The sequence below is a fragment of the Rhinolophus sinicus genome, linkage group LG18, assembly GCF_036562045.2.
Source record: "Rhinolophus sinicus isolate RSC01 linkage group LG18, ASM3656204v1, whole genome shotgun sequence".
In the NCBI taxonomy this organism is placed as follows: domain Eukaryota; kingdom Metazoa; phylum Chordata; class Mammalia; order Chiroptera; family Rhinolophidae; genus Rhinolophus; species Rhinolophus sinicus.
This window is the reverse complement of record NC_133767.1, coordinates 14,426,218-14,450,868: the sequence shown is the minus strand read 5'-3', so window position 1 is coordinate 14,450,868 and position 24,651 is coordinate 14,426,218. Positions and strand designations below refer to the sequence as shown.

At 51.4% G+C, this 24,651-nt stretch overlaps 1 protein-coding gene and 2 long non-coding RNA genes across 4 annotated transcripts; 1 reads left to right on the top strand and 2 right to left on the bottom strand.

Moving 5' to 3' along the window:
* Nucleotides 1-514: 514 nt before the first annotated feature.
* Nucleotides 515-3,019, bottom strand: LOC141569473 (uncharacterized). The gene is made up of 2 exons (XR_012493158.1): nucleotides 2,773-3,019; nucleotides 515-2,630 (listed from the first exon to the last, which is right to left on the bottom strand). It is a non-coding gene; the product is annotated as an uncharacterized LOC141569473 (long non-coding RNA).
* Nucleotides 3,020-3,231: 212 nt separating this feature from the next.
* CCNF (cyclin F) lies at nucleotides 3,232-23,414 on the top strand. The gene is made up of 17 exons (XM_019713191.2): nucleotides 3,232-3,333; nucleotides 4,398-4,552; nucleotides 5,612-5,718; nucleotides 6,694-6,761; nucleotides 7,974-8,167; nucleotides 8,541-8,594; nucleotides 9,286-9,390; nucleotides 9,694-9,771; nucleotides 11,658-11,809; nucleotides 13,937-14,101; nucleotides 16,066-16,189; nucleotides 16,444-16,624; nucleotides 16,971-17,058; nucleotides 19,410-19,509; nucleotides 19,597-19,724; nucleotides 20,467-20,636; nucleotides 21,378-23,414. The coding sequence occupies exons 1-17, from the start codon at nucleotides 3,318-3,320 to the stop codon at nucleotides 21,845-21,847; spliced, it is 2,355 nt and encodes a 784-aa protein (XP_019568750.1). The 5' UTR covers nucleotides 3,232-3,317; the 3' UTR covers nucleotides 21,848-23,414.
* On the bottom strand, nucleotides 13,155-24,604 carry LOC141569445 (uncharacterized). 2 transcript variants are annotated; one of them, XR_012493084.1, is made up of 4 exons: nucleotides 24,368-24,604; nucleotides 21,827-22,653; nucleotides 20,727-20,867; nucleotides 13,155-13,619 (listed from the first exon to the last, which is right to left on the bottom strand). It is a non-coding gene; the product is annotated as an uncharacterized LOC141569445 (long non-coding RNA). The 2 variants fall into 2 exon arrangements; XR_012493083.1 differs by lacking the exon at nucleotides 13,155-13,619 and adding an exon at nucleotides 16,601-19,186.
* Between the last annotated feature and the right edge of the window lie 47 nt (nucleotides 24,605-24,651).

Here is a 24,651-nt window from a genome sequence, read left to right as displayed (position 1 = left end):
TAATAGAAATCTTCGTGTATGTACATGTGTGGGGGGGTAACCATTTCATATGGTTCAGACCCCTTCTCCCTATTTTTCTAGCTCTCCTCCCACACGCCACCAAGCGAAGCCAGAGTCTTCTTGGGAGTTTTGCTGGAAGGAGACATACTTTCTCTGAGATTTTTTTATATAAGCCTAGAGCTCCTGTTTAGAGACTGCTTGACAAGATGACACAGAGGAAAGTAAAATTGAGAGACAAACCCTGATTCCCTGATTACATTATTTGAACACTTGGACAGCTATTTCTATAGGTTATTCCACTTTGGACTTCCAGTTATGTGAGCAATAAATCCTTCTTCTGTTGGTTTTGGTTTTGTTTTGTTTGGGCTTAAGCTAGGTTGAGTTGGACTTCTGTTACTTGTAAATGACAATTCCTGTCTGGTAGATCAATTTAATTTCATGACTTGGACTACGCTGGTAGCAGAGATAAGGAAAGAAATGATATTCACATAACACAATTGGCCATTTTAAAGTGTGCGATTCAGTGATACTGTATTCACAATGCTGTTCCTTTAGATTCTTATGTGCAACATCAGAGATGCTTTAACTAGAGAAAAAATATTTTTCTTTCCTCAAAGGAAAAATGTTTTTCTGGAAATGAAAATATCATTGTAGTAGTATCTAAAAATTAAAGCATATATTACACTTGGGAAATAAAGAGTGAGAAGAGAAGGAACTTGCTGCTATACAAAGTATTTTTCTTTCCTCTGATTTTTTCTACTCCGAGACATGCCCCATCAAGTCGCCTTTCTCTCTCCAGCAGGATCACTCTGGACCCTCTAAAAAGCACCCTCAGCTCGTCCTTTGCCAGGTAGTTCTCTCCTTCCCTTCTCAGCCAAGCTCTGGGAAAGTGGTATCTAACGTCCCTAACCACATTGCCTACCTCCTATTGCCACTCACCCAAAATTACAGCATCATCACATCCTTGGCTGCCACACCCACTAGTTTCTCCCTTTTTCCATGTGACTGTTCAGTGACATTTCACAATATCCCCTGCGGCCTTCTGATGAAAGCCCCTCCTGTGGCCTCTCCCCATTGCATTTGGCTCTGTCCCTCTGTGGTCCCTTCTCTGTCTTCTCTGAAGTCTCCTCTTTTCTTTCTGAATGGAGGGATTCTTCAGGCTCCCAGTCTACTTCACATTCCTTACTCTATCCTCTGCCCCCTGACACACTTGAATTCCTTTCTCATTCACCCCCAGGCCTTCAGCTACCATCTTGTTCCAGCTAGGATCTTCCCTGAGCTCCCAACAATTTAGATTTTTTCAGTGAGTCCTCCCACCTTCCTGAAGCCCAGTGGGAAATGGGCCCCTTATCACCCCGCTGGGTCGGAGGGGCTCTTACTGCCAGGGCAGTGGGTGGGGGCTAGGGAAGGTGTAGCTGCAACGTAGCCACGAGAACACGTTTCTTGAAAAATAAAACTTTATGTCTTCAAAATCATATGTTTAAAATTTTACTTAATATCAAACAAGATAAAAAATAATTTGCCAGAAAATTTGAAATGTGCACCATAATGAATAAAAATCCATCTTGAGCCATTGTTAAAAAAAAATAAAAAATAAAAAATATAACTTTACCTCTGAATAAATAAAAGTGATAAGGGAGGACATAAAGAACAAGTCAACCGAGTGAGTGACCAGGGAACTCCTTGATGTATCACAGGGAAGTTAGAGCGGTGGATAACAACAGACTTGCTCATTGGTGTATCCAGTGTATTAGTGCCATCAAGATGCTCCCAAAATCTAACACTGAAAAGAGTGCACTTTTCTGCCTTGGGGGAGACCTGTAATGAAGCAAGAGTGCAGGGGAAGAAGACAACAAAGTAACGAATTGGGAAGCAGTTACCAATGGAAACAGGTATGAGGAAGGATGAGAAATCCGGAGGGGTCTTCCATGGATTCCTCCCAGTCCTTTTGTGTGGGAATGTGGGACATCTAGGCAGCAGGCCTCAGCTCTATTCACTCAGCTTCCTGAACAAATCCCCTACCCCCTCCCCCACCCCCAACTTCCAGGGCCTTCGCCCCTTGTCATTTGGGGACCACTGAGACTCTCACATCCTGCGTTGTGATCATCCACCTCCTCAGTTCTCCACCTCTTGCTCCAGACTGGCATAGAGCATTGTCACCACGGGGTTCAGTGAGTACAGAGGAGAGATGAAGGGAGAGGGGTTTGAGCCATAACCCAGATTCCCTAGCTTCTCCAGGAAAAGCCGCTCTGTCCTCCATCAAACACTTCTCCCAGGAGATTCCATTTCTTTCATTGTCAAAATGTCTCATGAAAGAGGTGGGATGTGAGCTGGTTCCTGAAAAACAGGCGGGGTAGTCATTGCCTGAGCTCTGAACGAAAAGAATGCTCAGCAGCAGCCCGTAAAGCAAACAGGTGCGCAGTTCTCTTTTAGGAAGAGCTCCCAGGTAGCACTGAGGAGGAGATATTGGGGACAGACTTGGGAAGATATCTGGTCAAAGGAGAAGGTTAGGGCTTGCCCCGGGGCATAGACGATGTAAGCGTCCTGAGTAAGCCACGTTCCTCGGGACGACGGGGCAAAACGTGATGGCTGAGTCAAAGATTTCGAGCCCAGGTCTCAAACTCCACTTTCTACAATTACAATTTATGCCAACAGTGGTTGGCCCGGAACAAGGGGTCTCCTCGCTTGAAGCACGGGTAGGATGCAGGGCGTGCGGCCTCCGAGTGAGGGCCGAAGGTCAGGGGCCGCCTGGGTATCCCTGACCTACGGTACCTGTGGGTGTCCAGTTGCGCCGCGCCCTCCGCCAAGACCCCGCACCCGGAGGCGCGGCCGGTACGACAGACCTTCACTGACAAGCCACTGGGCGCCGTGGCTTCCGATGGCAGGGACCTCTGACGCCGAGTCAACAGCGAGGCCCAAACCCGGAACAGCCCGAGCCCACGCGGGCCTTTTCGACTAAAGAAGCCCCAACCCGGGAGCCTGAGCCGCTCTCCTCCAAGACCCCCGACCCTGGCGTGGAAGGCGGGGCATCCTCGTGGTCTCCACCAATCAAAGACCGGTGTTCGAATTCGCGTCCTGGCGCGGCCAATAGCGTGAGCCTCGAGCCCGTGGTTAGGGCGGGACGGAGGGCGGGGCCTGATGCACCCGCGGCGCGCGCCCCCCCGGATCGGCCAATGGGAACTCCGGGCGCGTTTGAAAACTAGGGCGGGCGGTGGGGTGGATCTGCGCTTGCGTGGGGCGGCGCGCGCAGGGCCCGCGGGCGCCTTAAGCGGCTTAGTCGACGAGCGACTGAGGCTGAGGTGGCGGCGCGGGAGGACATGGGGAGCGGCGGCGGTGAGCGCGGGGCGCGGGAGGCGGCGGGAGGGCGACCTGAGACTGCGCAGGTCGGCTCCAACCCTTAGGCCCGGGATGCGGGGGATCTCGGTGGCGCCCGCCCGGCGCGCGGTTTAAATGCCCGTCAACGCCGCGTGAAAGCCCCGCGAGGGACCCGGCTCCTGTCGAGGGCTATGAGCACAGTGGTTAAGTTTCAGTGTCTGTCCTAGAGCAAGGGAATAAGGACAGCGTTGCGGTAAAATTCGTGGAATCTGTGGGAACTGGTCGCTCTGCGTGTAGGTCTGGCTTTCGCAGCACGTTAACTGCGGGTGCGAAGACCCAGGTGAAGAGCAGGGAGTGGGGGGAGGAAGGTACTAAGGGGGGAGTCATATTTGGAGGAGAGCAACCCCGTCCTGTAGGGACCAGAGGGAGGAGCGGGTGCAAAACCAGGTAAACTGTAGGTGAGATGCTGGGGAGCTTCAAGGTCCTCTGCTTAGAATGTGGAAGGAGCTGCTGAAGTTGTAAAGACCCCTGCGGGGAGACAGGACCCAGGGCAGCTCCAACCCCCGCAGAGCTGGGAATGGCTTGGCCTTCAAGTTCAGCCTTTGCTTCCCTGCAGGGCTGACCCTCCTAGTTAAGTCGAAAACCAGATTGTCCAAGTCCACAGGTCCCATTGAACATTATGCGTTTTTGTCAAGTTTGCAAATGGAAGAAAAATCAGTAAAGGTTTTAGGGGGCTTCACTGAGTGTGAAATGCCAGGAGAAGCTCATCGGTGTTGGCTGCTTTTTCCTTTTCCTAGTTGTCATCTGGGCTCTGGATAAGAAAGTTTCCCAATAGCAAATTACATGATTCTCTGCTATTCACCATAAATATTTACTGAATATTTGAATGAATGATGATGTCTTTTGTAATCCTTATAATACTACTCCTTTATTTAATCTTTGTTGGGGACTAGAGAAATACGGCTGGTTCCTTTTGTGGGGCAAAGGACAGTAACTGTTAAACCATCTTCAGGTGTAACTTTTCATGTCAGTACAATTCCTTTCCAACAGACCCCTTAGACCATTCTGATTTTTTTCTTAAGTGATCCACTGTAGGTGTGCCAAGTGTTTCTGTTATCCTACAAAACGAAGAATAAGAAGGAGACCCCGAAACCTAACCATCTTGAGTCTCCCTGAAGATGTGCTCTTTCATATCCTGAAATGGCTTTCTGTTGGGGACATTCTTGCTGTTCGAGCTGTAAGTTGTCAGATGAAAATTGTATCCTATTTTCATCAGCCCTAGCATTGTGGTTATACCATCAAGACTTCATGTTCTTAAATGTCAGAACAGCGCTCTACCTACAAAAAAGAGCCGAGAAACAAGGATGATACTGTTAATAGATGCTTAAGGTTGTTCTGATTGTAGGAAAGCTAAAATGTAGCACACTCACTGTAATGTTTAACAGGAAGTACCCTTTTATGGCAGTGAAATTTGTATCCCTTAAGAAATAACATTACACCTAAACCTAATATAATACTCTCAACTGTAAATGAAAAAGAAATTTTAAAAAATTTTTAAAGAAATAAGATAGTATTAAAAAGAATCAAAGTATACTCTTGAGGACCAATCCCATCTAACATTCCCCACTGAAAGGGACTCTGGGAGTTATTTTACAGATATCAGAACTGCAGCCTCACTTTCACTTAACTGAGGGCATATAGTGATTAGTGAGAAAACAACCCGCTTCTCCAACTGGGAAAGCTGCCTCCATTTTGGTCATAATATCCATGGGTGCTCAATTTTCAGTGGCAGGGGGAACATGAGCACTTAAAATGCTCACCTGTGGTCAGGGCTCCCGCCCAGGGCAGAGGCTCCAGGTCCTACCTGAAGCTTCCATCACGCATGCCCGTCTTTTCTGAGAGCCCCAGGCTCCATCCTTGTTCCCACTAGCAAGGCCCCAGCCAAAGGAGCATGAAACAGATTCCTGTCATACCTGTTCCCGTTAGAGTTGGTTTCCCTGATCCTTGAAGGTATATACCCTTAGAGAGGTGTCATCACTTCTTTCTCAGCTTAGGTGCTATTCTCCCTTCCAGAACCACTGTCCCCACCTTTGGAGCCACAAAGAAACTTGTTTCTGGGCTCTTTATTCAAATCAACTGTTACTTTGAGACAGAGACTGGGGGCCTTTACTACTGGGGTGGGTAAGGGTACAGGAGACCCTATATCTGTCTACGTCTTGTCGTCAAGAGATTCAGGAATGGGGCTTCTGAGAGGTCCCTTGATAATCTCCCCACTCACCCCACTTCTGTTCTGCAGGTACACTCCCACCTGAAGTACCTGGTAGACAACCATGCCAGCGTGTGGGCATGTGCCAGCTTCCAGGAGTTGTGGCCTTCTCCAAGGAACCTGAAGTTCTTTGAAAGGTAGCTCTGCACCCTGAGAACAGCTTGGTTCTGTCCCGTCTTTGGACCTCCTTGATATGCCAGCCTGTGTCCCAAGGGCTGACCTGGGAATGATTTTCCCCTTCTGTAGCCCCCACCAATGCCTTATCCCAGCTGGGAAGCAACTGAGGGCTGTGGACCTCACCCATCAAGTCACACGACTTCCAGCACAGTCATCAGTCACCCACACACCGGCACAGGCCTGACTCATTAGTCACAGCTGTGCTCCTGAAGGGTCCCATGTGGGCTATAGCCCATTCTGCCTGACTCAAACGCAGGTCACCATCGTGTGGAAACTTTACTCAGCTCTCTTTTCTTTCAGTCAAAATCGTGTGATTTAAATCCCATTGCATTTTATTCCCTGGCTGATCCCACCCCCTGCTAGAATTGGGACCTAGAGGGAGGGCCAAAGGGGACATGAGCCTCAAGGCCCATGAGCCCTAGTATGCCAGCATCTAGACCCACTGTCCAAGTGTGCCAGTTGTCCCAGGCAGGCTACTTCAGACGTCATCCACAAACTATACAGTTCACCCATTTTAAATGTGCAACTCGATGGTTTTTAATATGTGCAGAGTTATGCAGCCATCAATACTAATTAACTTTAGAACATTCTCATTACCCCAAAATGAAATCCTGTAGCCATTAGCAGTCACTCCCTCTTTTTCCTGCAACCCCCCCAAACCCTTGGCAACCACTAACCTGCTTCCTATGTCTGGATTTGCTTATTCTGGACATTTCATATAAGGAATCATACAACACATGGCCTTGTGTGCTGGCTTCTTCCACTTAGCATGTTTTCAAGGTTCATCCATGTTGTAGCACGTCATGGATAAATGATATGTAGCTGCATTGCCTAAAAAAGTTTCTGTTCAGTAAACAAGTAGCTTCAACTGCTGTGATGGAACGTAACCTTTATGGAATGAAATTGTGAGATGTTTTATGTTCTTCATGTTCTAGGGCTGCTGAAAGGGGAAATTTTGAAGCTGCTGTGAAGCTGGGCATCGCCTACCTCTATAATGAAGGCTGTAAGTCCTGGCAAGGCTGGAGCTGGCCTCACCCCACTTGGTATTAACATTTTAGAACACGCAGGAGCCCTTCCCAGTGTTTGTAATTTAGTCGCTGTGGCTGGCGGTCTGCCTTACTGTCTCCTCCAGAGAGCTTGTGCCTAGAGCCGCCCTGCTAAGGAACCCATCGATGAACTTTGATTTTGTAGGTGGAGAGAGTCACCTCTTATTTTAATAAACCCTTTCATTGCAATAGGCAAAGAATGACTGAGCAGAGGCTCAGAATGGGGCTACTCGGGCCGGCAGCCTTCCCCCACCTGCCTGCTCTCTGTCCAATTAACATGGCAGCCCATGTGTAGGCTCTGGTTTCTCTCCTCTGCCACAGCTCCTCTGCAGAACACGGGAGCGCAGTCAAAGGGTGCCTGAGTCCACGGGGTGTCAAAACACAGGTAGCCAAGGCTCCAAGCAGCAGGCGGGTACAAGCAGTTCAAAGGCGGCTTGGTGCCTGAATTTTTTCACCCCCAGGGGGCAGGTGCTCCTTGAAAGAATCTCGTGTGGCTTTCTCCCAATTCCTGCCTATCTGCTTAGCACACCAAAAAACTAGCCTGCGGTCTGTCCTGTCTCAGTTCCCAAAACACATAAAGACTTGGCTATAGCCATTATTGTTCCACTTCTGAAAAATCGGATGTCTTGCTGAGAGTGAGCCCCTGCATGTGGTCAGTCGACACGACTGTTGTGACTGATAGAGACGATGAGCATTCCTCTCGGCTCGGGACAGCAGCAGTCCTGCCCCCACCCTTCCACAGGCATAACTCACACACGTACAACTCACCATCTAAAGTACACAACCCTGTGGTTTTCAGTATATTCATGAAGTTAGGCAGCCATCACCACTGTCTGATTTTGGAAATTCTCATTGCCTCAAAAAGAAACACAGTACCTGTTAGAAGGGAGAGCGGCAGCAGTACCCAGCAGGGGGGAGGATTGGGGTCCCTTCTCAACCTTGAAAATCCAGGCTGCTGCGAAGACCCTGGCAGGGGTATGTGATTCACAAAGTAGGGGAAGAAAAGGGAGGGGAGAAGCCCCTGTCCTAGAGGGCTGGTCTCTCCTAAAACATCTGCAGCTTTGCACTGCAATGGGCTTAAGGTTATAGGATTTTACAAAAGACCGTGGAGAACTTTCCGCATTTGTCCTCCAGAGACATCCCTGGGTTCTGTTCTGTCATCTCCACAGTGTCTGTGTCTGATGAGGCCCGTGCGGAAGTGAACGGCCTAAAGGCCTCTCGCTTCTTCAGTCTCGCCGAGCGACTGAATGTCAACGCTGCGCCTTTCATATGGCTCTTCATCCGCCCGCCGTGGTCCGTGTCTGGAAGCTGCTGCAAGGCCGTGGTACATGAGAGCCTCAGGGCAGAGTGCCAGCTGCAAAGAGTGAGTCCTGGCTAGGGGCACATGTAGGGCAAGCCCTGCTGGGCAATCCAAGCCCCATAGAGTCACCGGAAGTGAGGAAGCCTTGAGGGGAGACACTAGACCATGTAAGGTCAGGGATCTGAGGGCAGTGGAGGCGCAGAAAATCAAGAGTGGTTGTGGGAGTGTCTAGCAGCGACCCTGCAGGAGAGGAGGCCTCAGAGCCAGAGGCCAGGGGGATCAGATAAGAGGCTTGACTGCAGGCATATGAACAGCTGGGAAGGCAGGACGGAGGGTCCGTGAAGCAGTCGGGCCTCTGTGCAGAGGGGCAGTCAGGAGCCATGGGACACACATACTGGGAGGGGCGGCCATCAAATGTTCTTTCTCCTTATTTTAGACTCACAGAGCGTCCATACTGCACTGTTTGGGGAGAGTGCTGAGTCTCTTTGAGGTGAGTTGAGTCGTACGTCCCATTTGGACTCTGTTGTTTTGCGTGTCCCTGGCCTGGGTGAGCATGCGTAATACAGCAGCTCAGCCTGTCTGTGCTGCTCCTCTTTCTGGCAGCCGCAAACACCAAGGACCAGAAGGTAAGTGAAAAACAGCAGAAGGGGACGTGCAAGGTTCAAAGCCAGAGTGAGCCCTGCTGTGAGAGGGTATGTGGAGCTGGGCAGAGCATCTCAGTACACCGGGCCACGGGCTTGTTTCATTGCTCTGCTCTTGGGTGGCCCACCCCCCTCCTCACGCAGAACTCTGCACTTGAGAAAGCTTTAACAAGCTTTATGATCAAGGAACCCCCTCTGCAGCACACTTAGGGAAGGTGGTGGCTTCTGGTGACAGGTGTGCATTGGCAGTAGCAGGGAGGGACACTGAGCATGAGGGAGGAGGTGGAGGAACCCCGAGATAGCCCAACACAAACCTCGTCCAGGAGAAAGGAGGACCTATGAGGGCAGAACCTGAGTTTGCTTTCCACATTGGTTGTCAAATGGTGTCTTTGGAGAAGTCATTTCTACTCTGATTTCGTCAGCTCATTAAAGAGCAATGCATGTGATCGCTTAGAGATATGGAGACGGACGAAGATGTTTAGCGGAATGCTTTAGCAGAAAGTAGAAAATCAGACTCAACTGTGCTTGGGCTTATTCCAGGATGAAGAGAAAAAGCAGCAGGCCCGTGACCTGTTTGAAGAGTCTGCTAATCAGGGATGTTTGACCAGCTCGTACCTCCTCTGGGAAAGTGACAGAAGGATGGATGTGAGTGGACCGGGGTCTGGGGAGAGGAGAGATTATGTTGGCCAAAAGCACAGTCTCCTAATTGGCCCTTGATGAGGTTGTCAGCACACAGGGGGGTCCTCATATGGCTCCCAAGCCCCTGGGAGCCACTGTCAGTGGGCTGTTCTCAGCACCATTGTCATTTGGGGATAAAGAGCAGGGAAGAAAGCACAGCCGGGGACTGTCTGGAGGCGGGTGGGAACATTTAAGGACCCCATGGGTCAATTCTGAGTTTCTCCAGAGATACTACTGTATAAAGTCATGGTGACTTTCTCCCGTTGACAGATGTCCGATCCCGGACGATGCCTCTACAACTTCCGGAAACTCAGGGACTATGCTGCCAAAGGCTGCTGGGAAGCACAGGTGAGGCGGGAGCTGACCTTTCTCCTTACACCTCCTGGGCTCCCACCGGGAGACCGTAAGATTGGCCCAGGGCTGGAGCTGGCTCTTAAAGGAGTTTAGGTCTGGGGTGCGTGGGGAGGAGAGCCCGGAAGTGCTTCCTTCATCTCTGCCTTCATCTCCACCCCATGGTCTCAAAGCCCAATGTCCCTAAGCCAGCCAGCCAGCCTCTTAATTTCTAAGTGCTTGTGGACTGTATCTGCTGTCAAGATTCATACCGCTCCCTAAACTTGTCCTGTAGGTAAAGCTTATCTCAGCAACAGAACTTGAGTCTCCTTAGAGCAGATGGGCATGTGGAATCCTGTCCTGTTCTCTATTTGACCTGCTCACCAGGTGGTCCAGGGTCAGAACCTGGACATCAGGGATTTGTAGTTGGTGTTCTCCAGCTACTTTCCCCTTGTAGCTATAAAGAAGTCATGGTTTCAAGACAAATCAAAGAAAGCCAGGTGGGTAGAAGCTCAACCAACTAAGTGGAGGGTTGAGAGTCGTTCACCCTTGAAAGCTAGGGAAGAAATCACAAAGTGGTACATGGCCCGGCCTGGCATACCACAGACCACGGTAATGTGTAGGTCCAAGAGGCAGTCAGCAAATTTACAAGACGTAACCATCAACAACGTGGTTCTAGTGGAAGCTTAAGCTCATCAATAAGAATAGGGAGACGCTGATAGAAGTCCACAGGGCCTCAGTGTCCTCTCAGAAAAGAGGAAATAAACACAACAGGTCGAAACACAGCACAGCAGCATTCCACTGCTGGCTGGAAAGGCGTGAGTTTCAACGAGATTACAGCTAGATCATATTAGCAAATTACATGTACGTATATATATTCTCTGACTGTTTTTGAGTAGATAGCTAGTGACTTGAGAAAATAGACATTTTTAACGGTAGCCGTTTTTGCTAGCAAAGATGTGACACGACAGTGTTCTATTAGTGGACATGAATATTGGGGCCGGTCTTTCAGAAAGCACTTGGGCACAAGTAGTAAAAGGCTTAGCAAAACCATTTCTGTGGACTGACCCTGTGAGCAGAGGGGCGCAGGTACTTAAAAAGCCTACACAAAGATTTCCCACAAAATAATAAAACCCTTCACAAACACCCAAAAAGCTGTAACATGCTTAACAGATATTTCATATCCTAAGGAACCACGTTATTGTTAGGTGGGCAAAGTAGTGTATATACTGTGATCCCAAATGGATACACACTTACAAATACATAGAAAAATCTGAAAGGAAATACATAGAAATGGTTGATATAACCATTTGCGGGCTTAGTGGGTGAGTCCTGTTCAAAATGCTAGACACATCTCGGGTTATCCTCACATCCATCTGGCAAAGCACATAGTCTCTGTCAGTTCATGAAAAGGGAGACTGAAGCACAGAGCAGTTCCTCCAATTTGCCAGTGGTCATGTACAGACCCAGGTTTCAAAGCCAGATCATCTGAGCCCCCCAGCAATGCCACTTTGCTCTACAGCTTACCCCTGGAGCATCTAGCTTTCACAATTGCGGGGGCAAGGGGTGAACAGAAACAATTTTTAAAAAAAAGTTGGCTGAAGACTTAAATTGGCTGAGGAGCTGTACCAGGGTGGGAAGGGGACTGAACTTTTGTCCTTTTTGAAAATTCTTTATCTTGTGATATATTTCTTATTTCACAAAGAATAATTAAAACCTGAGCCACACTGGTTCCAGATGGCTTAGAAGGGGTAAGGAGGGTGAATGTGTATACACTTCTCCCTCAACAGCCCTTCACATTCGGAAATAAAACCAATTCTAGTATATGTGCTGCTGAAGCGAGCACTGGAAATAAAACCAAAAGCCACTGCTTCATGCTCACTCTGTGTGTCTTTCCTTCTCAGCTGTCTTTAGCCAAAGCCTGTGCACATGGAAACCAACTTGGACTGGAAGCGAAAGCTTCCAATGAGATAGTCTGCCAGCTGTTTCAGGCCTCCCATGCTGCCAGTAAGCAAGAGGTCTTTTCCCTGCAGAAGGGACTCAATGACACCATGAGGTGAGGGTTTCAAGCCAGAGCTGCTGATCATGAGGCAGAGCGACCACTGGTCTCTGGGGTGAAGGGAGCTGTTGGTCATGTTTCCCCTGAGCCACCTGTCACAGATTACCCTGTGTTGTCAACCCCACTAGGATCCCCACCTGTGTGTGTGTGTGTGTGTGTGTGTTCTAAACCATTAATGCTTAAGTTATCCAGAGCTTTGAATAGAAAATATCCCACATAATAATAAGCATCTGCTTTCTCTGGATTTCTTTTCTGAGCCTCAGAACAGTTAAAACCATTTCAAGTGTCTTTCTAAAATGATGGGATTCTTATCCCCAATTTCTGGAGCCTAAAAAACATTTTTATTTTTTTTTTACACTCCATCATTACATCAGCTTGGTGTGTGAAACTCCATGGCCATGCAAGCCAGCCTGACCCCGGGAGTTATGCTCTTTGGGCAGTTGCAATGTGCCCAGCAGCCTGAAAGTCCGGCATGACCCCCCTCCTCCTGCAGGTCCATTTTCCTTCAAGGTTTAGAGATAAGACACTCATACACTCAATCACAGAACATGTTAGTAAAACGGATAATGTGAATAATTTTAAGCTTATGCAAGAGATTTCAAATACATTTTGGATTTATACTAGGCAGGTTCTGGCTATACTGCAGCAGACAAGACCCCACACATAGTAAGTTCTCAATAAACATTTATTCCTGAAAGGGTTGTGCCTTCCCTAGAGAGGCTTGATCTCTCACACAGTGCAATACATCGTCCTTTGCTCCCACATTCAATCTCACAAAGCTGTTGTGGTTTTTAATCCTGTGCCTGTGGTGCGGGCGGCAGCCCTTCTCCCCGCTTCTCTCAGCTCTTCACTCTTTCTGTTGGAAGAATACGTTGATAACAACACCTCGTGCCCTTGTCAGCCTGCCTCTGGGGTGGGGGTGGGGGGGCCTGTTGCTATTCTTTTCTGGGCAGGGTAACATAAATTTCACTTTTCCTTTTCAAGAACTAAAATAATTTTATTGAAATATTAATATCATTTTAGCCCTTGAGTTGAGCATCTTTTCATTGTCCTCCGTGCCAGGCAACTGCCAACTTTTTTTTTTTTTTTTTGAGGTATAATTGACATATAACATTAGTTTCAGATTTAACCATTTTAAAGTATACACTTCGGTTTGTCTTTTTATAAGTCAGATCGTTAACCTTGTTAAATCTGTCTGTGTAGGGGAGTCTTCTGTTCCTGTAGTGATTGGTTTAAACCTCCAATACCTGCCACTCAGGCTGTCTTCCTCATCCTTGAGAAGATAGAGGCTAGTTTTCCTCCTCCATCCTCTCCCCCTTCCATCTCCATTGCTCTCCTCCTTCCATTCCACCACCTCAACCCCATTTTCCCTCCTTCTCTCCGCCTATAAGAGACATTTCTGGATTGATGCCAGGAACCCATCCCTCCTGTCTGCACAGAATCCTGCAGCACCATGCTTTTTCTCGAGCTTCTGTTCTGTCCGTCACTCTCCTTTGTTCAGAAAGGCATTTGCCGTACTCGGGTGTGCTTCCCATTGCACGCAGCGTTCCCTGGCCACTGGGTTTAGCCCTTTTGAGGAGGGACCCCGTGTCTATGGGCTCTTGTCAGGCTGCCACTTCCGCCAGGGTTGCTGGGTGACAGAACTCCAGCCCATGGGCTCAGTGCATCCTGCTTTAGCTGTGTTCTTGACTCTTTGCTCCATTGCAGAGGGTTTTGGTAAATGACCCCACAGGTGAGCTCTTCCTTGGGCAGAGCACAGGTTTGCAGGACGGCCGAAGAGCTCGCACCTTTTCTCTGGTCCTGGGGACTGAGAGAAAAGCCCTACAGAGCAGACCCACCTTGCCCCTTACCTGTGAGCAGCCAGGCTTATCGAGTGCCTGGGGGACTCTGGCGGAGGCAGGGATACAGATATGTGAGCCCACCTGCCTCCCAGAAACAAAGTTGGGACATGGGGGACCTCCCCAGCCTCCTTGGATATGGCATCTCAGCCTCGGATGGTTCCTGGGTGAAACAGTGGCGCAGATGACCAGCTCACGCCTTCAGGATAGACAGACTGTCAGAAATGGGGGATAGGACATTCGGGAATGCTTGCTGTAGTGTTCAGGGGTGGTGTTCTTCCTGCAGGTACATTCTAATCGACTGGCTGGTAGAAGTCGCCACCATGAAGGACTTCACAAGCCTGTGCCTTCACCTGACCGTGGAATGTGTGGACCGGTACCTACGGAGGAGGCTGGTGCCCCGGTACAGGCTCCAGCTGCTAGGCATCGCCTGCATGGTCATCTGTACCCGGTGAGAAGCCCCCCATGGCCGGGCCCATGGGATGGTACACAGCGTGCTAACCCTGCCCAAGTTCATGGGCTGGCTTTTCGCTCAAATAAGCCTTCAGTGTCCCACCTCACTAGATGGTTTTAATTTTAGGGAGTGCCCAAGCCACGTGGCCCTCCCCACCCAGGGACAGCAGACCTGACCCTTGGCATGTGGGTGGCCACTCGTCCCAGCACATGGTCTCAAGACCCAGGATGTGGCCTTGCTTGGGCAGGCTCAGGCTGGACCCTTCTTCCCCTGGTCCCTGAGGGTGACTCGCAAGGAGCGTCATAATCAGCTACCTTCTCTGGTGTCCTCCATCCGAGGTCACAGAAAGACTCGTTTTATGTGTCTCTCAAGTATGTGTCATTCGAAGACCTGAGTTCATGGGTCTCATGTCCTCTCACCCGAACAGGGACAGGGTGCGTCCTTGCATGGCAGCCTGCACCCCGGGCAACTCTGACTTTTCAAGCTGTATCATCTTATATTTCACCTAAATCTGCTGTCCTTTAACAAATACCTATCCGCCCCGGTTTTGCCTTTGGAAGCAATGTGGACGGCAATTCCCACCACACATTTTGTTTGTTTTCATTTAATTTTTTTGTAATACTAGTTTCAGGTGCCACCATGCGTTTTGCATTTTCTAGTTTTCCTAAGCCAGACATCCCCCGCATGGTCTGCTATTACCCCTGGACAGCGCTTCCCAGACCACCCGCCCTTGTGTAAGGCTTGGGGGTGACGAACAGGCTCACTGCACACAGTGGTGTGAACTACACAGAGATCGATTTCTTTTGCACATTAACTCAGAGGCAGAGCATCCAGGCTCATGTTATTGGGATGGATTTTCTGTTTCATGAGGTCACAGAAGAGCCCCAGTTCCCGTCTTACTCTCTGACACACCCCCCCCCGACCCCTAAGGTCACCCTGTCCACCTTTGCAGCGAGCTCAGTCACGTGGCCCCAATGAAACTGGAAAGTGGTCTCATTGAGTAGTCGTGGAAACAGGGTCATAGGACTACAGGCAGAGGGAACGTGGGCTCAGTCAGCGAGCAGACAGCCACACACTGTCCAGTCCCCTCTCAGGATTCCAAGTCCTCTCACCAGAGAGGGCTGATCAGATGGGGCTCCTTCCTCCTGGGTCTATATGGCATAATTACATCCTTGCAATCAGAGACCGAGTTACTGGACCACAGACTCACTAGCAGTGAGATAATTGCTTTAAAAAATTGGAAAGGCTGAGATGCCCCCACCTCTGCCCTCAAAGCACTACGTGCAGCTGCTCCAACTACAGGGCTCTCGGCCCCAATTGCATCTCATCCTTCCAGCACCTTTGGTCCCCATGCATCCCATCCTCTCTCAGTCAAGTCGACAACAAATGTGGGAGCTGCAGTTTTCAGGACAGAGCGACCATAAGGCTTGACCCTGGTCTACCCTTGCCCGGGGTGATGCTCTCAGCAGACTCAGTGGACCAGCGTGTTCCCTGATAGTTGGCGCTGACAGAGAGTAGAGAACAGGGTGTGACCACCTGCCTAAGGGACAATCAAGTTCCTGAGTTCCTGTGGCCAGACTCCGTGCTGTGTACTGATGTTTAAACAACCTCCAGTTCGGTTCTGTTGGCTCACCTGCCTCTTGGGTTTAAGTCTTTATACTCACTCTGTAGAATCTGGCATGAGGCAGGGCAAACCCTCCGTTAATTGCTAAGAAGATTGACTTATCCTGTCCTTCATGGGTGCCTTTTACAGAAACATCTGCGGGCATGGTGGTCCACCACTCCCACGGCCTGTGGCACTAATCCTCCCTTTCAGCCCCTTCGGACAGGATCATATAACCTTTTCAGTTCCCTTCAGTGGCCACGGGCAGCCAGATCACCTTTTTGATCCCTGTCACTGAAGCCTAAAGCAATCACCCCACCAAGGGAAGTGGGCTCAACACTCCTTCCTGACATTCCAGGTTCATTAGCAAAGAGATCCTGACGATCCGGGAGGCGGTATGGCTCACGGACAACACATACAAATACGAGGACCTGGTGAGGATGATGGGAGAGATCATTTCCGCCCTGGAAGGGAAGATTCGAGTAAGTGGTGTTGGTTTTGTCCTTGTAGATGGAAGTGGAGGTCACGTGAGGGGGTAGCAGGAGCCAAGGGTATTCAGAGTGTTTTCCTGCCCTGGCAAGTCCTCAACCCAGAGGGCATCTTGTCACCGCACGCCTTGGCGTCCAGCCTGAACGTCGGTCGGGCCAGACTCCAAGCTGGGCCAGCCTCCCTGTTGACTGGGTGGATGAGCCCTCTGCATGCTGCGACCCCACGTCTGCTTCCTGGTTCCATCTAGGTCCCCACTGTGGTTGATTACAAGGACATCCTGCTGACGCTGGTCCCTGTGACGCCAAGAACCCAGCACCTGTGCAGCTTCCTCTGCGAGCTCTCCCTGCTGCACACCAGCCTGGCCGCCTACTCTCCAGCCCGCCTGGCTGCAGCCGCCCTGCTCCTGGCGAGGCTGACACATGGGCAGAGTAAGGAGCCACCCTCCAGGCCAGCCGCTCAGAGCACGGGCTGAGCCAGGAGCCTAGGGGATTTCTGGGGTCAGGAGACAATGCTCAGATACAAGGGGGAAAGGAAGAGAAAAAGAAGCATGCCCACCTCTCCTGGAGAAGGAGACACCAGAATGGACTAAAAACTGTTCTCTGGGGGTGAGGCTAGGGATGGGTCTAGCTTAAGTATTTTCCACACTGTTGACAGTGAGCAGGCATGCTTTGAATATGGAGTCCTGAGCTCTGGGAAATGCCACAACAGAACCATCTGGGCTGTGGGCGCGAGTGGGCATCAGAATAGTCCCACTATTCCTGCTTTCCTCCCCAGCACAGCCCTGGACCACTCGGCTGTGGGACCTCACTGGGTTCTCCTGTGAAGATCTCATACCCTGTGTCTTGAGCCTTCATCAAAAGTGGTGAGTCTGCAAAAGGAAATGGGTCCTCCCACCCGACTTCTGACACAGAGGCTGTGTCCACAAATATGGGGGTGGGGCTCACAGGAGGACCATCAACCCACACAGACCTTTCTGGCAGTGAGGTGTGTCTCAGAGTTGACATTGAAACATTCCAGGGCCATTTTCCATATTTCACATCTTTTTAACATTCGATGCGTGTGCAGCAGCTCCTCCCAACCCAAGCAGAATTCCACAGGCAGCAGAACATAATAGAAAAAATGAGGGGCTGGCCCGGTGGCTCAGGTGGTTGGAGCGCCCGTGCTCCTAACGCCGAGGTCACCGGTTCGATTCCCACATGGGCCAGTGAGCTGCTCCCTCTACAGCTAAAATTGTGAACAATGGATCTGGAGCTGGGCTGCCGTGAGCAGCCAGAGGTTGGCGTGAGCAGCGGAGGTTGGCGTGAGCTGCTGTGTGCTGCGTTAGGTGTGTGCTGCCATGAGCAGCCAGCAGCCAGCATGAGTGGCCGGCAGCCATTGTGAGCAGCTGGCAGCCAGCGAGAGCCACTGTGAGCTGCTGTGAGCGGGGCCGACCAGCGTCGGCCTGCCTGCCTCAGCCAGGGGGAGTGCAAGACTCATAATACCTGTGTGGGCCAGGGAGCTGTGTCCTATACAACTAGACTGAGAAACAATGGCTTGAACTGGAGTGTAAGGGGAGGCGGAAGAAAGGGGGGAAAAATAAAAAATGACACCATCTCCCTGATGGGTGGGAATTGCAGTGTACCACACTGGCCTCGCTCAGGAGCTGGCAAACTTTGGCCCCCAGGCACATACCTGGCTGTTGCCAATCTCCGCCCCTCGGCCCACTCACTCTGGTCCCCACTCCCCTCCTCACAGTGGGTATAGCTGCTAAAGTCCCCATGACTTTATGAGCCTTTCTGCACCTGGCCACACTGCCTCAGTGTTCCCTTCCCCCTACACGAGGGTGTGGGTAATTCCAGCTTTCTGCTTCTCAGATGTCCCTGGAAAATATAACCACTTCAAAGATTCAGAACACATCTGTACCCCCAAGCCCTAGCCGCCCCTGCCAGCTTACCAAGCCAGAACCCCTCTCTTCCCGGGGCCACTACTCCTTGGAGGTTGCATTCAGTTCTCTATCAAAGGCCCTGTCATCTTAGCAGAGACCTTGGGCCCGCCCATTTCTGCTTTTCTGTCCCTACGTCCCAGAGGCTCTCGAGGCCAACACACTTTCTTTGCACATCTTGGGATGGGGGCCCCTCGGCCTCCACCGCCTGCCCATGGCCACTCCCTCAGCCACCTCCTGGATCACTGCAGTGGCTGCCTCTGAGCCTGTCACTTTGCTTACACCTCCTGGGATGTGATCAGAACTCGCCAGCTCAGCATCCCTCTGACCAGCCCCTGCTCTAGCTTCTTTCCCCTCCCAGCTGTGCTGCAGCCTCAGGGGGCCTGTCAGCGTTCCTTGGGGGTAGTGTGGGCTTCAGCTCACTTTCTGCTGCGGTGCCCAGACCTTGTAGCTGATGAACGGCCAGTGCCGGTGATAGTCGATGGGTCAGCGTGTGTCTGACCCCACAGTTGCTCACACTAGGAATGCAAATAGATATTACCTGGCTACCAAAAGTTGTTGCTTCCCGCTCCCCCGCCCCGAGATTTTTATTTTTTAATGTTTTTCCAAACCAGGTAAGTTGGAAACATTTATTTACAAACTAAACTTTTTAAGTATTTCGACAGGCTGTTGGTATATTCAGACTTGTGCAACCATCACCACAGTCAATTTTAGAATTTTTTCACCACCATTAAAAGAAACCCTGCACACCTTACCTGTCACCCCATACTTCCTCTAGCCCTAAGGCAAACACTCACCTACATTCAGTCTGTATGGATTTGCTTGTTCTGGACATTTCCTAGAAATGGAATCATACAATATGTGGCCTTTTGTGACCAGCCTCTTCCACCTCCATGTTTTTTGCTGCGATAAGATTCCACCGTGTGGAGGGACCACATTGTGTTCATCAGCGGTGCATCGATGGGTGTAGGGTTGTTTTGCCTTTCGGTTGTTAGCAATCATGCTGCTGTGAACATGCGCGTACACGTTTCCGTGTAGATGTGTGTTCACATTTCTCTTGGGGTTACACCTGGGAGTGGAAATGCTGGGTCGTAGGTGACTCTAGCTTTAACTTTTAGGAACCACCAGACTTTTCCACAGTGGTGCCCACTTTATCTCCCAGCGCTGGACTGGGTTGTCCCCTCTCCAGTGAGGGAGGCTAAAAACAGGGGTCCTGGTGTCGGGATGCCAATGATACCCGCCCCAAAGCCCCACCTGCCCCCCACTGTTCTCATGTGTCCCTCTGTTTGCAGCTTCCATGATGACGTCCCCAAGGACTACAGGCAAGTCTCTCTGACTGCCGTGAAACAGCGATTTGAGGACAAGCGCTACGAAGAGATCAGCCGGGAAGAGGTGCCACTCCCCCCATCCCCCATTGGTCAGGTGGGGGCCCCACCTCTTGAGGCCTCTTCCCTCCCTCTGACCCTGGCTTCCTCTCAGGTGCTGAGCTATGGACAGGTGTGTGCAGCTTTAGGAGTGAAACAAGAGAGCCCAGAACCTGCGTCTTTCCTCAGCACAGGGGACATTCATGCCTTCCTCAGCTCTCCCTCTGCGAGGAGAACCAAACGGTTAGTAATCCCTGTGTCCCTAAGTGTGTGAGGCAGTGTCGGCTCCTGTATGCTGGGCTTGGGTTCCCTCATGCCCCCTGCAGCTGCCTGAGGGGCTCTGTTACCCCCTTTTATACCAGGGGCTCCTAAGGCATAACGGGGAGAAGCAGCCAATCCCCTGGAAGTCCAAGTTGGGTTAAATCCAGCTTCACGCCCCTGGCCTGAGCGGCACTGTACACTGTCTGCAGCCTCATCCTCCTTCCTCCAGTGTATTTTCCTCTTGCTTTGACTGGTGCCCTTGGAAGATGGGCTTGAACACAGGTTGAGCCCATCTCAGGCTCTGGCCCTGTACGCACCCATCACGTGTCACCCTGGGCCCACTGCTCCAGTGTTGCTGGCATACCCTGCACTGCAGCTGTGACCTCATTAGTGTTCTCAGCACCTCCCCTCATCTCCACCCTAATCTCCTGAGTGTATCCCATTTACCTCCATCTCCATCTCGGTGTCCTGACTGTACCACCAGGAATAACTTCCCCTCCCCGCCTCACCCACCTGAAGAACTCTTATTGATCCTGCAAAGTCCAGATGAGCAGGCCCCTCCTCGTGTGCTGCCAGCCCTGCCGCTGGGACTGTGGGCGTGCACTGGGTGGCTTTGGCATCCCTGTCATGGCACACGGGGGCAAGGCAGGCAGGTGCCAAGGACCAGGCAGAGCCGCCCAGTGCTTCGGCCTGACACTGGGTGCCTGGCTCCCCCACCTCGTAGGAAGCGAGAGAACAGCCTCCAGGAGGACAGAGGCAGCTTCGTCACCACGCCCACTGCGGAGCTGTCCAGCCAGGAGGAGACACTACTGGGCAGCTTCCTGGACTGGAGCCTGGACTACTGCTCCGGCTACGAGGGCGACCAGGAGAGTGAGGGCGAGAAGGAGGGTGATGGTGAGTCCCGCAGCCATGAAGCTGCCCAGGGGTGGCGCCAGAGGGACAGCGAGCAGAAGGGCAGCTCTTGACAAGAGCCCCTGGCCTTACCTGCAGGAGAACATGTCCAGACACAGGTAGACATGAGAGAACAGAGCCCCTAAGACACCACAGCTGAGGGGTTGGGGGAGAGGATTTAGGCCAAATGTGTGTCCAGTTCCAGCTAGGCCTGTGTTGATGGAAGGAACTCTCCTGGGCAGGGGAAGAGGAAGAGACCCTGTCTGGAGTTCACAATAAGATTATTCTAGAACACCGTGAGATGTAACCCCCACCCCCACACCTCCCTACTGGGCTCGGTGCCTCACATGCCCCTTCAGGGAAGGCTGCAGGAGGCTCCGTCCCCATGTTCTCAGGCAGCCTTCTGCACAGAAAGCCAAATTTAAGCAGATTCTGTCAATTTTCCAATTGCTCGCTTGTGTCCACTCGGGGTTAAGTAATTAGATGACCAGTTTGTTGTTACTTCCTACAGTCCCCCAAGTCCCATTGGGTGCCACCCCAAGCTTGAAGGTGGCACTTCACCCTCAATTTCTTAACCCGAAGGAGATCAGAACAGGGGACTGTCTAGTGAGGTCCAGTTCACATGGCTGAGAGCCACACCTGCCCTGCCTGAGAGCTGGATCCTGGGCCACCCGAGTCTTGACTGGGCGGGGTTCACCCCGGTGCTCAGGCTGTGACCTGACCTCTCCCCAACCTCTCCCACAGTGACGGCCCCCAGCGGCATCCTTGATGTCACTGTGGTGTATCTGAACCCAGAACAGCACTGCTGCCAGGAATCGAGTGACGAGGAGGGCTCCCTGGAGGAGGTGGGATGCCAGGACCTGCACACCCTGGCGCCAAGCACCCAGACACCTCCGGCCCCAGGGCCTGAGCCCCCTGTCTGCGGAAGCAGAGAGCTGGGCAAGGACGTTACAACCTCAGGGTACTCCTCCGTCAGTAGCACAAGTCCCACAAACTCCGGGGACGGTAGCCCTCCCCAATCTACCTCAGCACTGTCCCCAGGCAGTGACTTGAACACACAGCCTTGCCACCATCACGCCAGAAAGTCATGTTTACAGTGTCGTCCCCCAAGTTCCCCGGAGAGCAGCATTCCCCAGCGAGAGGTGAAGAGGAAAAACCTGTCCGCCCCCAGTGAGGAGGAGGAGGACACAAACCTGGGCTTCCTGAAGTTGTGAGTGTGTCAGAGTGTTTGCCACAGTGAATGTTTGCTGAAAGCAAGCTGCTGCTGCGTTAGTGAAGGGAGGGGCACTGGAGATGGACGATGTGTAGAACCCCCGGTGGCCTCGCATGGGGAACAGAGAGGAGAACTCCGCACACTAAGTGTCTTTCACCAGAGGAGTCCCATTTGAGCCATCAGAATGTCTAAATCAGAACAAAACCTCAGAGCCTTCTCTTTGCAAAGTTTAGCCTCAAAGCAATCTCGCCGCGTAAAGCCTATTTCTCTGACCCCTCCTGTCTCTGTCCTGCTTTCTCTAGGGAGCTTGAGCCCATATCCTGATTATCCCAACACCTCTGAACCCCATCTCAGAAGCTGACAGCTTTCCCAGTTGAGAACACGTGTGACCCAAGTAGCCTCGCACAGCTACTTGCCTACATCTCCCCACATCTGTGTGGAGTTCTAGGGAGAGCTGACAGCTCTGAGTCCACCAATGTTCCTGCACCCATCTTGGCCTGCCTGGGGCATCCACTCCCTTCCGCACAGGGCAGAGGGTCCGGTGAGGGAGCCCTGCCCTGTGCATTGTCATGGGCTGTGTGTGCCCACCAGGCATACAGGCCCTGACTTTCTGCAGGCCAGAGCCTTGACGTCTTGGTCATACCTGTATGCCCCCTCCCTCCTGCACTCCCAGCTCATTTCAGAAATCTGTGCCTCCTTCTGGAATGATCTGTCTGAGTCCCCAGTAGGTGGTGTCTGTGAACATCTCTGTTTGCACTGAATTTCTGGACCATTTCTTTTCCTGTATTTCCATCCTTCATTCTTTTTCTAAGATGCAAAACAAAAGAAAAATTAAAATAGGAGGTATTAAATTTTAAAAAACAAGAGATTCTTAACGTTATTTAGACTCAGCTAAAAAAAGAAAATCTGATTCAAACCCCTCAATTCTTTATGCTGAAAGAATTTTCCTAGAGCGGTTAGCCAGGAAAAAAACAAAAAACATTTGTAACTGAGGTGACCCAGATGCAGAAGAGCAAGATCCCGAGAACCTGCCGGGTGAGGCTGGGTCTGCTGTGGGTTCCTGAGAATTATGAGCCGAGAGACTCGGGCTCCTCCATGGGGGCAGCAGCCAAAACACCTGAGGGATCTGCCCAAGACTGACCTGACCTCTTTGCCCAGTTGTGTTGACCACTGACACTTGCCCTATTGTGATAGCTTTTGTTTCCTCCCAAAATGTCAGAAAGGGCCAACCACTTGGCCAGGAGTGTCCCCCAAATGCTCTTGAACCAAAATTATATGGGACATGGAGATGTTGACTCAGTGGTGGCTTTTCTGGGTGTGTGTGTGTGTGTGTGTCTGTGTCTGTGTGTGTCCCAGTAGGAGCTGTCTTTGCTACTGTAAGCAAATTCTGACCACTCCAGGTTGGGTGTGGTTGGGGTGAGGGGACCCCAACATTGGGATTGCAGATCTCTCCTGTTGGCTATGTGGCCCCTGGGCATGTGTGAGCTTCAGTGTCCTCGTCTGTAAGATGGGGCAATAATACCTACCTCACAGGGGTGTTGTGAGGATTAAATGTGATGAGGATCGTGGCAGCTGAGTGAGGTGCATATCTGACTGCCTTCTTGTCACTTCCTACTGTCACCCAAGTCAAGTTGGGGCACTTGTCCATAGCCCTTATCAAAATCCCAACTCTGGATGGACCCAGTTCTCTGCCTTCTCCCAGCCTGCACCTATAGGAGAAAACCACTCCAGGGGAACCTGGGGGCCTAATACCACCTGACCACAGTGTGGGGTCTCCCCAAGTCCTAACGGTCACCTTGGTGCCCACTGACTATGGTGTGGGTTCTCCCTGTGTCTCCCAAGTATTAACTGTACCCTTTTCCCTTCCCCTCCTACCTCACAGAATCTCATTGGCAGGAATGGCGTCGGCTTCCCCCCATTATGCATGAAAACAGGCGACTGCAGATAGAGGGGCCACCCTAGGAGCAGTCCCAGGGTTGCCTGGGTCCCAATCTCCCTCCCCTTTCTGTCTGCCCCCTCAACTCCCCTTCATGTTTGTCCCCTATGCTGCAGCTCCTCCCTGTACCCCCACAAGGTTTGTCATCCTGGCTATCCCCAAGATCTCTATATTGTTACCTACAATGACATTGGGCCTTGCCCACATCACTCCTCCCAGCCAGCATCTGTTCCCACAATCCCCCCAGGGTGTCCTTAGTCACTGAAGGCCTCATCCCCCAACCCGTGGACACCTTCCTGGTACAGCCTCCCATTGCTTTGACACCAGGCTCTGCTGTCCCTCCATCTCTCTGGGCTCCAGCTCCCCTTCCATCATGCATCCCTCAGTCTGTCCCCACCTTAAACCGTCTTGCTCCATGTGCCACATAACCTGGGTCCCAGGGGCTTGGATGTCATCACCAATACGTCCAAAAGTGGGCACTCGTCCCCTCATCCCTGCTCCCAACACACACACACACACACACACACACACACACACACACACACGGCATCCTCACCTCTAGCGACTGTTCCCGTAAATACATACCTTTGGGTCCCTCCACGTGCCTTTTTCCCTGTGCTAGGTGGTCCAGGGTTCGCAAGGCAGGTCGGCCCTGCTTTCCTGCTTTAGAGAACCTTCAATAGGGACGAAGGCGAAGCCAAGCATTAAGCGATCCCAGATGCTACCATCTACCCAATTATCCAAACCAGAAGCCTGCGCGTCCCAGGAGATCGCGGGCCTAGCTCCCAATCAGTCACACACAGGAGAGCGGGAGGGATAGCCGGGAGCGCTGGGGCGGGGCGAGGTCCGAGCTCTTGGCTCGGCATTGG

What these genes read in the sequence shown, in the direction of transcription:
- CCNF (XM_019713191.2), top strand. An exon ending in AAAGTGACAGAAGGATGGAT is followed by an intron (nt 9,391 to 9,693) that starts GTGAGTGGACCG and finishes TCCCGTTGACAG; the next exon opens with ATGTCCGATCCCGGACGATG. An exon ending in TGCATGGTCATCTGTACCCG is followed by an intron (nt 14,102 to 16,065) that starts GTGAGAAGCCCC and finishes CTGACATTCCAG; the next exon opens with GTTCATTAGCAAAGAGATCC.